The sequence below is a fragment of the Sodiomyces alkalinus genome (genome assembly GCF_003711515.1).
Source record: "Sodiomyces alkalinus F11 unplaced genomic scaffold SODALscaffold_1, whole genome shotgun sequence".
NCBI lineage: Eukaryota > Fungi > Ascomycota > Sordariomycetes > Glomerellales > Plectosphaerellaceae > Sodiomyces > Sodiomyces alkalinus.
The window spans coordinates 1,276,528-1,288,224 of NW_021167079.1; the positions used below are offsets into that span (position 1 = coordinate 1,276,528).

An 11,697-nucleotide genomic window follows, 5' to 3' on the forward strand; every position below is an offset into this window, starting at 1 on the left:
CAGGAGGTAAACTTGGGGTCTTCTTGAAGTACGCTATGAATGATTTGGCGGGGGAAAAACGCTAAAATAGGATCGGTGTCGACATGGAGGTACGAGCGACAGACACGAGTTGGCGAGTTGCATCATGGGGGGTGAGAAACGGGACGGTGGGGAACATTATCGCAGGCCACTCGAAGGACCTTCGGTAGGTACTCAGGTACGAGACAAATTCCAGCCAATTATGTTCGAGGTGAGTTGCTTTTTTGGGTGGGTTAGCCCTGAAGAGAGCTGTTACTTCGAATGAGTGGGTTCAAAATTTCCACGTGAAGTCATCGTACATAAGGCAATGTACAGTACCTTATGTGCACGTACTTTTCTTTTTTCTTCACCCTATTACTTCATACAAAATGCTCCGTATACGTGTCCCTGCAAAGCTTGTAAGACGTGCAAAAAACATGCAAAGAGAATGAATACCGGAGTAAGAAGACGGAGGACGTTCTAACTTTCCCCAATTGCTACAAGTCGGAGCTATGACAAGTCCGAGAACGTTTCGAATGTTTGTATTGGTACCTCAGCTGTACCGTTACCGATCTCCACCTGACCCCAAAAGTACCCCAGGTACGTTTCCCTCTTTCCCTCACAATAATAATACTTCGTACACGTGTAGAGGGGAGTCATCCCCAATAATCCTTGTTCTTGCCTCTCATGACCCGAACGACACGAGCTTGTTTTCTTTTTGGGACGACACTGGGGATAGGATGGTCGAGTACTTAAAGGCTCGGCCTACGCCTCTTTATCAAGAGTTCGCTAAAGATGACACTGTTAAATCCTGCTTTTCACATGGATCTGCAGAGGACTTCCTCCATACCCCTTTCTTGCCTAGATCCATTCTTTCTCTCGTGGTGTTGCTGAATAACACCATCCTCGACATCGTTTCAAGACACGAATACTTGCCTCCATAGTCTCCCAACCCACTATCCCTTTGTCACCTCACCATCGGGTTGACAGCCAGCAACACTACCGCTACCGCCGCCACTATATAACCGATTCTACCCACCTGACTCCCGCTACACGCCAGGTTCCGCGCCATACTATCTTCAGACATTCTACAGCCGCGAGTGGCCTTATTAGTTAGACACGCACTCGCACTCGGCACAGAATAGCATCTTTTCCTGACTCAGCAACCGTTTGCCCTGCCGTCCTCGTACCACTCCGGAGGGAGTAACACAGCTCGGCACAAGATTACGGACAACTGCTCAATCGTACGAGCTCATTGGTTCCCTCATCCGGTTCCTGGCTCCTCTGGTCCAACGGCAACGTCCTTTGACCTCACTCGGAGAAGTTGCGACTGTTCCCTGACTTCTCGGCCCACGACCTTATCTCGTAGGCCGCAGCAACTTCTGGAAAAGCCATCCCGACATATTCATCGGATGGCTGCATTTTCTGGCGTCCTCTTGCCTAGTTTGATCCCCCCCTACTTCACCTGACAGACACCGAGACACGCCGGACGAAATTCGACCTGGGAACCCCTCCTCCCGCAGGCTTGTATCACATTGAGCAACGAGCAGCGAGCATTGAGCATTGAGCATTCGAAGCCAATCCGTCAGCATTCCGTTGCCTTTGTTCCTTTGTTTCTGGGATCCTTATCTATCTCGTCTCGCTCGTTACGGCTTTTGGAACGAACCCACGGCTCTATTCCTTATCTCTGGCTGGAATAAGCTTGTACCCGCAGATTCCCGCCACCATCTCCTTCCCAAGTCCGATCACGGATTTTGACAAGCCGTGACCTTCTACTACGTACGATCCAACGAGTCGCGTAAAGTCAAGTCAAGTCACGTCAATTTCTGTCTTGACAACGTCAGCGACAAGTCCGAAGCGAAGCCACTTTCTGCTAGCGCCCGGCATTGTACCGCCCTCTTATCCCGCATATCAACCAGCCTCGACCTTTTTGATATTCCGTCCCTTCGGATCGGTACATATCGTCATATCACCATAACTCTAACCGTCGTTACCCAGAAGGTGAGTACGGTGTACATTTCCGCCCTGCCACTCTCCACTTTTCAGTTCAATTCCTTCCTTCCATGCTTGTTTCCTTTTTTATCATTAGCCCTTATCAGGCGGCCCTTGCAGCCAGGGGCCCATTTTCTTTACAACCCCCCTTACCATCGACAATACACGGGCCACCGAGCGGTGAAACCTCGATGCTCTTAGAACAACATCGACGCCCGCTTCCCATTCCCTCCCTTCACTTTCATCCAACCGCCAGCGAGCTAGCTATCAGCACCTAGGATTGCGCCGCCGTGTGTTCCGCGTCTTGCCGGGTCATCTCGAATGCTCCGGAACGTCATGACGGTTGCACTGATGCAAGGACCACTGCCCGTTTCTGCGTTTGCGGCTCAATCAGATGGCCTTCCCGGCTTCTATCGCGCCGCGCCGCGTCGCCATATGACCGGTCTTACACCTTGCTTTATGACTCAAACTCAATTCCCATTCTTATCAAACGAGGCGGTGATGCCGGCTAGGTCACTTTCTAGTCAACACTATATAGACTTAGATGTGGCCTGGCTGGTTCTCCCCTATGTCTTTTCCCCTTCCGATATTCATGAATCCTGCCCTCTTTTCTATCACATAGCGTGCCACGTCGTCAACTAGCGTCGTTGTGATTTGCTCTTCTCTGTGTTGACGTCGCTCTCGTTACTTCCCCCAGGCCGTGCTTGGCCAACATGTCGCCCAGCATGTTATCCCTAGCCATTGATACTAATTTTCCTGCCTTGGACAGATTTCCTGACTACATAGATCCTGTTGATTCCTTCTTAGACATCATGGCGACCACGAATGCCCCCCAGAACAAGCTTCTGGGCAAAGTGGTGGCCGAGTCGCAAGACTCCAGCCGGCATCCGTCGCCTCAACCGACACATTTCAGCGTACCTATCCTATCTCAGACCAATGGCAATGGTCACAGAGTCCTCCGTTCTGCCACTGTCGGATACGTGGCGCCCGAATTTGTGGGAAAGGTTGAGCAGATGCAGCAGGGTCAGTATACTCTCGATCCCCTCTCCCCCCCCCCCTTTTTACTTTTCCCCCCTCTCCGCATTGTTCTTCTCTCCTAATAACCCCCTAAACCTACGTAAAATGGCCATGTGCTGACTTTGAGGTTATAGTCAGAGAGCTCATCAAAGAAGCCGGCTGGATTCCCGAGAGTCTGATCAACGAGCAAGTGACCTGGTTTTACGAGAAGCTCGGCATCGATGATGTCTACTTCAAGATAGAGAAGCCATCCGTCATTGCTGGCCAGATCACCTCCCTCTATGCTGCCAAGGTTGCCGCTCTCGCCAGGGAGGACAAGCGCGAAGAGATCAGGTTAGACATGGAGTCCCATGACCACGCCATCTACATCGACACCAGCGAGCCCGGCAGGACAGTTACCAGCGGACCCTGTTACGAGAGCAGGCTGGAGGCAAAGTACCTCGATCACTCCGGCAATACCAAGTACCGCGTCGAAACCTTCCGCTCGCCCGGCGTCCTGGGACCATCCCACGATCTTAAGGCGACCCTGCGATGCTACTTCGTCTACCAATGCGTCTTCAAGCAGCCGCCAGAACAGACTGACCCCAAGGAGACACGTCTCGAGGTCATTTCCGATTACGGTTTCCTCAGCAAGGCCACCACCAACACCAAACTAATCTACCAGGAGATCATCGACCTTGCCGTGAATCGGACCGGTCCGGTTATCGAGGTTTTCGACATTGAAGACACCGAGGAGAAGCGTCTCGTCGTCGCCTTCCGGTCGAGGACTGCCCGCGGCATGTTCTCGGCGCTCAGCGACCTGTATCACTACTACGGTGTCACCAGTTCCCGCAAGTATGTCGAGCAGTTCGCCAACGGCATCACCGTTATGAGCATCTATCTTCGCCCCGCCCCGAATCCCCTGAAAGAATATCCGTCGTTGGATCAGTCTATCCACCAGATCACCAAGGAGATCTCTCTCCTCTATTGTCTCCCTCACAACAAGCTCCACGGTCTCTTCGTCAGTGGCGAGCTGAGTCTCCAGGAGACCATCTATGGTCACTGTGCCTGGGTCTTCATCCAGCATTTCCTTAACCGACTGGGCACGGAATATGTTGCGCTCTCGGAAATCGTCGACCCCAGGAGCAATGCCCACGCGGCCCTGCTGTCCAAGCTGAAGCGTCGTCTCAGGACCGAGACTTTTACGCCCGATTACATCCTCGAGATCATCCAGTCGTACCCGGGTCTCGTTAGGGCTTTGTACGCTTCGTTCGCCAGCGTCCATTTGGCCGTCGGCCCCGACTTTGATCGTCACTTTATTGCACCGACTCCTGCTCTGGAGGTGATGTCGGACGAGAAACTCAAGGAGAAGATTACCCGCGACGTGTCCAACGAGCACGAGGAGATGGTCATGACTGCATTTAGGGTATTCAACAATGCCATTCTCAAGACCAACTACTTCACCCCTACGAAGATTGCTCTGAGTTTCCGTCTGGACCCGAGTTTCCTCCCCGAGATCGAGTACCCGACGCCCCTCTACGGCATGTTCCTAGTCATCGGTGCCGAGTTCCGCGGCTTCCACCTCCGCTTCAAGGACGTCGCTCGAGGCGGCATCCGCATCGTCAAGTCTCGCAGCAAGGAGGCCTACAGAATCAACGCGCGCAATCTCTTCGACGAGAACTACAACCTGGCCAGCACCCAACAGCGCAAGAACAAGGACATCCCCGAGGGCGGATCCAAGGGCGTGATTCTGCTCGACCCCAAGATGCAGGACCGTGGCCAAGAGGCGTTCGAGAAGTACATTGACAGCATCCTGGATCTGCTGTTGCGCGGCCAGACCCCGGGAATCAAGAACCCGATTGTCGATTTATACGGCAAGGAGGAGATCCTCTTCATGGGACCCGACGAGAACACGGCCGACCTGGTCGATTGGGCCACCGCGCATGCTAGGCGACGCGGTGCTTCCTGGTGGAAGTCCTTCTTCACGGGCAAGTCTCCCAAGCTGGGTGGTATTCCCCACGACACGTACGGCATGACCACCCTGTCGGTGCGAGAGTACGTCAAGGGCGTCTATCGCAAGGTCGGTCTGGACCCTGCGACCGTGAGGAAGATGCAAACGGGTGGCCCCGACGGCGACCTCGGCAGCAATGAGATTCTCCGGAGCAACGAGAAGTACACGTCCGTTGTCGATGGGTCGGGCGTCCTGGTCGACCCCAACGGTATCGACAAGGACGAACTGTACCGCCTCGCCAGAGAGCGGGTCATGATCAGCCACTTCGACATGTCCAAGCTGTCCAAGGACGGGTACCGCGTGCTCTGTGAGGACTCCAACATTAACTTGCGGAACGGCGAGTTCGTCTCCAGCGGCACCACGTTCCGAAACACCTACCACCTGCGCGACACTGGGTTGACAGACTGCTTCGTTCCCTGCGGTGGCCGTCCCGAGTCGATCGACCTGATGAACGTTTCAAAGCTCATCAAGAACGGCAAGGCCACCATCCCATATATCATCGAAGGCGCCAACCTGTTCCTCACGCAGGATGCGAAGCTCCGCCTAGAAGCGGCCGGCTGCATCGTTTACAAGGACGCTAGCGTCAACAAGGGCGGGGTGACTTCGTCTTCCCTCGAGGTCCTCGCCTCCCTCTCCTTCGACGACGAGGGTTTCACCCAGAACATGTGCGTCGGCCCCGACGGCGAGGCGCCCCAGTTCTACAAGGACTACGTCAAGGAGGTGCAGGCCAAGATCCAGGAGAACGCCCGGCTCGAATTCGAGGCCATCTGGCGCGAGCACGAACTGACCGGCATGCCGCGGAGCATCCTGTCCGACAAGCTGTCCGTGGCCATCACGACGCTTGACGAGCAGCTACAGCACTCCGACATGTGGAGGGAGGAGCGTACCCGCCGCTCCGTCCTCCAGGATGCGCTGCCCAGGCTGTTGCTGGACAAGATCGGCCTGGATACCATCATGGAGCGTGTTCCCGACGCGTACCTGCGGGCCATTTTCGGCAGCTACCTCGCCTCGAGGTTCGTGTATGAGTTTGGCATCAACCCGGGCCAATTCGCATTTTATGATTTGTAGGTTCTTGCTTCCCCCCTTCCCCCCTTCCCCCCTGCCTCTTTGAGATGGATAATGCTCGGCAATAAGGACTTCCTGCTAATTGTTCTGTACAGCATGTCCAAGCGGATGACCAATATTAAGGAGTAGACTTTGGAGTTGATTTTAGATGGGCTGGCTCTTCCGGCAGTAGCTTCAGCAACTGGAGGGCAAGTTATGAGAAGTGTGTACATTATTACAAAGGGCGGCCATTAAGGTACGCGTGGTAATCCGAAAAGAGGAGGAGGAATGCATGAGGGGAGAAAAAGAGAGCACGGGATGAGAAAAGATCACCCGGAAAGATAAAAGTCTTCGTTGTACTGGTCTCGGTTCATGTCGTGGGAAACGACAGCAAGAAAAGGGAAGGAAAAAAAAAACGGTCATTAATTATTAGCAGGTATCGACGAATTTCTGCCAAGCAAATGCATCGTAGCTAATTCACGCATGTGCAATATGTCTTCATGCATTGAACCTCGACTCCTTTTTTGGTTGACCAGCTTTATTTAGTAAGAAACATACAAGGACTCTTCGTCAAGGCATCGCTGTTATGGTCGTTATCGCCGTAGCCAGCCGTCCAACTCTGACGGACTTGATATTGCGAATAGGGGCCGCTTATCATTTGAGAACAATCCATTTACAGGGGCGGTCAATAGAAAAAAGGGCGAGACCATAGACCGAAACGAGCCATGAAGAGTCATGAGATTGTCACAAAATAAGACACGGGAATGAAAAAAGATCAAATGCATTGGGCAAGGCATAAGAAAAAGATTGCCCATGACATATAACATGGAGCTCGGGGTTCATATCAGCCTCCATGAATGAAGAACAAGTACGGCTACAAGAAGCGCGCATCAAGAGAAGACAGGAACTCGAACGAAACAGGGGGGAAGGGAGAAGAAAATAGGACCAGCAGAACACAGCGAATCCATCCCCCCTGGGGGTCCGTTTTGACCTTTTCGTTTAGGTACGAAATGAGAGAAAAAGAAAACCCGCTTCCCTTCCGATCCAGTTCACACAATGTCCAAGCCGGGACGCCAAAAAAGAGTTCGTATCATAACAAGAAGTAGATAGTCGGGCGAGATGATGTTTTGTTTTTGTGTTACGCATCAATCAGATCATACAGTGCCTCGCAACCTTTGTTTGCGGGCTAACCAGTCGCCGAGCATGTTGTCGAGTTGCTACGAATTTGTTAGCCGCCTACTCTGCCAGAGGGGGGAAGAAGAACCAAGGGGGAAAAAAAAAGTAAAAGAAATAAAACCCCCCCATACCGTGGTTATTTCGGCCAACTTTGCGTTTTGTTCGCGGAACAGCGTTCCCACAAGGGGGTGGTCCGGCCCAGCAGGGACCACGTCGCTCTTGTCGTAGACCACGACCAGCATGTCTCGGATGTCGGAGCCAGAATCGAAAAAGGCCCGCAGCTTGGCGTCGTTCCAGCTGCTGCCCCGACTGTTGCTCGTCGAGGTAGAGCTGGTCATCGAGTCTTGGGTGTGCTTAGCTGCTTCGTCCGTGTCCACGAGCTCGGGGGACGGCGACTTGGACGACGAATCTTCCTGGCTGGACGTGTCGCCCATGAGCGCTGGCGGGTCGTTCGGCGCCAAGGAAGATACCTGCACAGGCGATTCGGTGAAGTGTTCCGCAGGAGGTTCAGACTCTGACGTGTTGGTTGCTGTTGCCGTTGCCGTTGCCGCCGCCGCCGCCGCCGGTGCCGAGCCATCGGCCTGCTTGTTCGACGCGAAACTGTCTGGATATGCGCCCGGCAGTACAGGGCGCTGGGCCTTCTCCTGTGTCGACTGGTCCTGCGTTTGGGTCTGGATCTGGGCCTGGTTCTGGGTATGTTGCGTGTTGGCAATAGCCGTCGTCTCCTCATCGGTGGAGTCAAAGTCATCCAGTTCAATGCGAGACTTGGCCTTAGTGACCTTTTGAGGTTTCTCGACCTTGTTCTGCTTCTCGGCCCCGCCCCCGGCAGACCGCGACAACTTGATCTTCGAGAGGCCGGACCGTTCTTCTTTCTGCGAAGAGCCCGGGCGAGCCTGTTCGCCCGGCTGGCCCTGGCCCCGCTGACCGTTGGCTGGCGAATGGTCCCTCTCCTGCTGTTGTTCCTGGACGATGCGCATCGACGCCGGCGGCACATTGGAGACGTCATTCCTGGCTTCGGACACGATATAGTCGGCCAGTTCTCGCGTAGTAGACTTCTGAGCCGCGGAACCAGGTCTCCGGGTAGGTGAAGGCTCGGTCCGGGGTTGCTGCTTCTGAAGCTTGCTTGGTTGCCGCTGCGGCCCTGGCTTCTCGGGTGACGCATGAACGTCGGACCTGTCGTCATCGTGCTCGTTCTCGGCATCCATGGACCTCTTGCCGAAGGAATCGTCATCATCGTCGGTCGCCTTCTTCTTGTCCTTCCGGGAAAAGAAGCTGCGAATCACGCTGGGCTTCTTGTCCTTCTTCTTTCGGTCTTCCTTCTTGTCCGGCTGTAATTCCTTCTCCATCTTGTCCATCTTGTCCAGGCTGGGCCGTTGTTTGAGGTCCTTGGAATCGTTCGAAGATGACGGTCGTGGCGTGGTGTTGTCATCGCGGAGCAGGTTAGGCGTCAGCGTGATCTTCTTCGTCTCGACCGTTTCATCCTTAAAGAAAGAGTCCGTGTTCCTGACTGTGCCGTTCCTTGACCGACTGGGGCCGCCTTCCGACTTGGTCTCAAAGAATTGTTCGCTGCTAGGCCTGTTGTCACCCTGCTCATCCGCGACCTCCTTCGAAAGCTCCGCAGTGGCAACAGCTTCTTTGGTCGCTCTCGGCTTCAAGGGCTCGACCCTGGCAGTCTCGTCTATCATCGCATCCTCTGTGGGACGCTGCGTTTGTTCAGCAGCTCCATGTCGGTCATCTTCTTCTTGTTGTGGATGTTGTTCATCTTGCGCATCTACGTGTGCGTCTCCGTTCGTCTCCGAATCGGTCGGCGCCTGGCCCTGATCGCCGGTTTGTTTCTGGGTGCCGAAGAGCTCGTCCACGTCTTCCTCCTCGGACGAATAATCCAAGTCGGAGTAGTTAACGTACGTAGGCTCTGCAAAGACAACTGTCTTCCGCTTCTTTCCCCGCAAGGCCGATCGGAATGTGCTCTTAGACTTCTCCCCCGGCTGGTCTCCTAACATCGTAGCTGAAAGCTGCGACTTTGTTAGAGGTTTACGAGAATTGTTCAGAGGAAAGGCCAGTCATACGTCGATGTTCCGATGCTTGTTAAGGCGCGCCAACCTCTCAGTGGGCGTTTCGATGTGCTCGGCGGGGAGATACCCTACGGTGTACCAAGGGTAGTTAGCAATTTATAGTGATGTCCGGGGGTAAAAAAATGCGAATACGCAACGTACCGATGCTGCTGTCTTTCACTACTCGGACCAGCCACCAGTAGCTGTTGCTATCATCGAGAAGAACCATGGTGTCACCCTTGGTAGCGTTGGCTTGGCCCTCGACGGTCGCCACGAAAGTATGTAACGCGTAGACAAAATCGAAATCGATGTCCTCTGTACGATGTAAGCACTTATCAGCCCAGGCGGCATTGACGCAGTTGGGTTTGGGATCGTCTAGGAGGGGGGCGGTAAAGTCATCATCATCTTCGAGCGAGGCCTCGTAGAGCATCGTGAGCGGGTCGTCGTTCTCGTCGTTCTCGTCCACGAATTGTCCCACGGCTTTGACTCGCTCTGTCTTTTCCATTTCTGCGCGCCGCGCTGCGAAGTCTCTGTGCCTCGAATCCCGTATCTTTATGATATTGAGCGGGCGGACCTCGAAAGTGCCATGGGTTTCCGCGGCGTCTAGGCCAACGTTGGTGTCGCTCGGCAAAGTCTTCCCCGGCCTCCAAGTACAGATCCAATACGTCGTCGAGGGTATCGGCGGTCTCGTTGTTACTGCACTCGTCGTGCTCGTGTTCGTCGCGCGCGCGTTCGCGTTCGCGTTCGCGCTCATGCTCGTCGTCGGTTGCGTCTCGATCCTACTCGGGATACTCACCGCGAAGATGATGACGACGGGGGGATAACTCGACAGATGCCTTGCTATGCTGTCTGGGGTGAATGGAGTTCATGGGGGGGTGCTCGGGGATCTCGAGGTACGGCGATGAAGACCTCGGGTCGCCAAGGGCGGGTGAACGGGTGGGAGAAAAACAAGCGCGGGTGGTGGGAAGAGAGTCTACCCGGCGAGGCCAGAGTCTGGGGAGGTTGAGAGTATACCCACCATCTTCGATCGAGGGCGAGCTCGAAATCTTGTCCATCAGATCATCCTCCAGGCTATCGTCGGTGTCGCCGTCGGCGTCGCTCTCGTCGATGTTCCCCGAAAGGCCCCCATTTTGCGCTACGGCCAGAGAATCCCGCTGCTGCTGTTGCATTGTCGCCTCGGATGCGGCCAAGTCTCGGTCTTTGTGAGAGCCGTTGGGGTCGTGCGTATTTGAGGCACCGGCCGAGATGTCTTCAGCGTGCTGTTGTAGGTCGCCGATGGCGTCGCCGTTGGACCAGGAAACTCGGGGACTGCGGGCGTTCTCTTCTGCGGTCTCTTGCGCGACTTCTCGCAGTGTTCCGGCTTGATGGGGTGCGAGAGGGGAGGGACCTTTGGCGTGCGAGTGAGAGTGGTCTTTTGCGGACGGTGTCTTGCGATCTTGGAGGTCGATCGTGTCTGTGGAACGAGATAGAAGGCACAAGGTTAGTCCATCGGCAGCCTAGCACTCAACAAGGCAACAATGAATGCCAAGCAGTTTTTCTTCACGAAAGACAGGGGCAAAGGAAAAGAAAAAAACAAAAGGGGGGGGGGGGGGAAGACACGTGAGTCTCCGCAAGTTTGCGTGTAGCACAGCAAGACCAGAAGGGTATGCTATGGCTATGGCCCAAACTTGAGGCGTGGGCAAAACCAGGGGGTAGACCCGGGCTTTGGGACCAGCAGGGGGGAGGTGAAAGGGAGGTAAGGGGAAGCATAGACCACGACGACGCGTGTTGACAAACTTACCGGCACGAATAATGTGTGGCCTGGCCATATTGAATCACTGAGATGGCAAATCAGAGTTCCTGGTGCAGCGCAACGTCGTGGCGACGGGGGAGGAAGGCTGAGAAACGGTCTGGGGAACGAATGCCGAAACCCGCCGGAGAGCCAAAAAAAAAAAATGGCCAGGATCAAGCCAGATCCGCCTCGACGATACGGGTGGGAATGGAAATGCTAGGGAGTGAATTAGACAGGGAGGTAGTTGGCCAAGACGTGGTAGCGACTGTGGTCGCTGTCGCTGTCGTAGTCGTGTTTAACGCGGTCGCGGCAGGAGAGGTTGGTGGGTTGACGACGGGACGAAAATTGCAATTCCTGGTTCGGGGATCATGGACGAAGAACGTGGTGGTCGATACGTCTATCACAACCAGGAGTCCAGGGCAACTCCTATCGTCCTGATATATCGCGTTGAGTAAAGTAAGGTAGGTAGTGTTCGTACTGGCTGGCCTTCTATTCTTGCACTTCGTTCCAAAAGGCAGGTTTTCTCCGGGGGTCTATTGTCGTGAACGTTGTAAGTAGGTACGTTGTATTCGTAGGCTCTCGGTCGATCCTGGCAGCCGCAGGCACAGTTGAGGCAAGAGAAAGTGGAAAAGGGGTTGGGTGTTGGTCACGATAAGAGA

The 11,697-nt window shown here is 54.5% G+C and overlaps 4 protein-coding genes across 4 annotated transcripts; 3 read left to right on the top strand and 1 right to left on the bottom strand.

Annotated features, from left to right (window-relative positions):
- Window positions 1-1,999: 1,999 nt before the first annotated feature.
- Window positions 2,000-2,866, top strand: SODALDRAFT_326257 (hypothetical protein). The gene has a single exon (XM_028610125.1). It carries the CDS (start codon window positions 2,326-2,328, stop codon window positions 2,629-2,631), a length of 306 nt encoding a protein of 101 aa, XP_028469898.1. The 5' UTR covers window positions 2,000-2,325; the 3' UTR covers window positions 2,632-2,866.
- SODALDRAFT_270077 (NAD-specific glutamate dehydrogenase) lies at window positions 2,802-6,064 on the top strand (the record flags this gene model as incomplete). Its single annotated transcript, XM_028607697.1, has 2 exons — window positions 2,802-3,012; window positions 3,141-6,064. The coding sequence occupies 2 exons, from the start codon at window positions 2,802-2,804 to the stop codon at window positions 6,062-6,064; spliced, it is 3,135 nt and encodes a 1,044-aa protein (XP_028469899.1).
- A 1,130-nt stretch (window positions 6,065-7,194) lies between these two features.
- SODALDRAFT_335943 (hypothetical protein) lies at window positions 7,195-11,075 on the bottom strand (the record flags this gene model as incomplete). The annotated part of the gene is made up of 9 exons (XM_028612553.1): window positions 7,195-7,257; window positions 7,348-7,365; window positions 7,399-9,228; window positions 9,283-9,356; window positions 9,430-9,901; window positions 9,933-10,039; window positions 10,079-10,240; window positions 10,286-10,720; window positions 11,048-11,075. 9 exons carry the CDS (start codon window positions 11,073-11,075, stop codon window positions 7,195-7,197), a joined length of 3,189 nt encoding a protein of 1,062 aa, XP_028469900.1.
- On the top strand, window positions 10,992-11,619 carry SODALDRAFT_7325 (hypothetical protein). Its single transcript, XM_028615626.1, has one exon. The coding sequence runs from the start codon at window positions 11,090-11,092 to the stop codon at window positions 11,474-11,476; it is 387 nt and encodes a 128-aa protein (XP_028469901.1). The 5' UTR covers window positions 10,992-11,089; the 3' UTR covers window positions 11,477-11,619.
- Window positions 11,620-11,697: the final 78 nt, after the last annotated feature.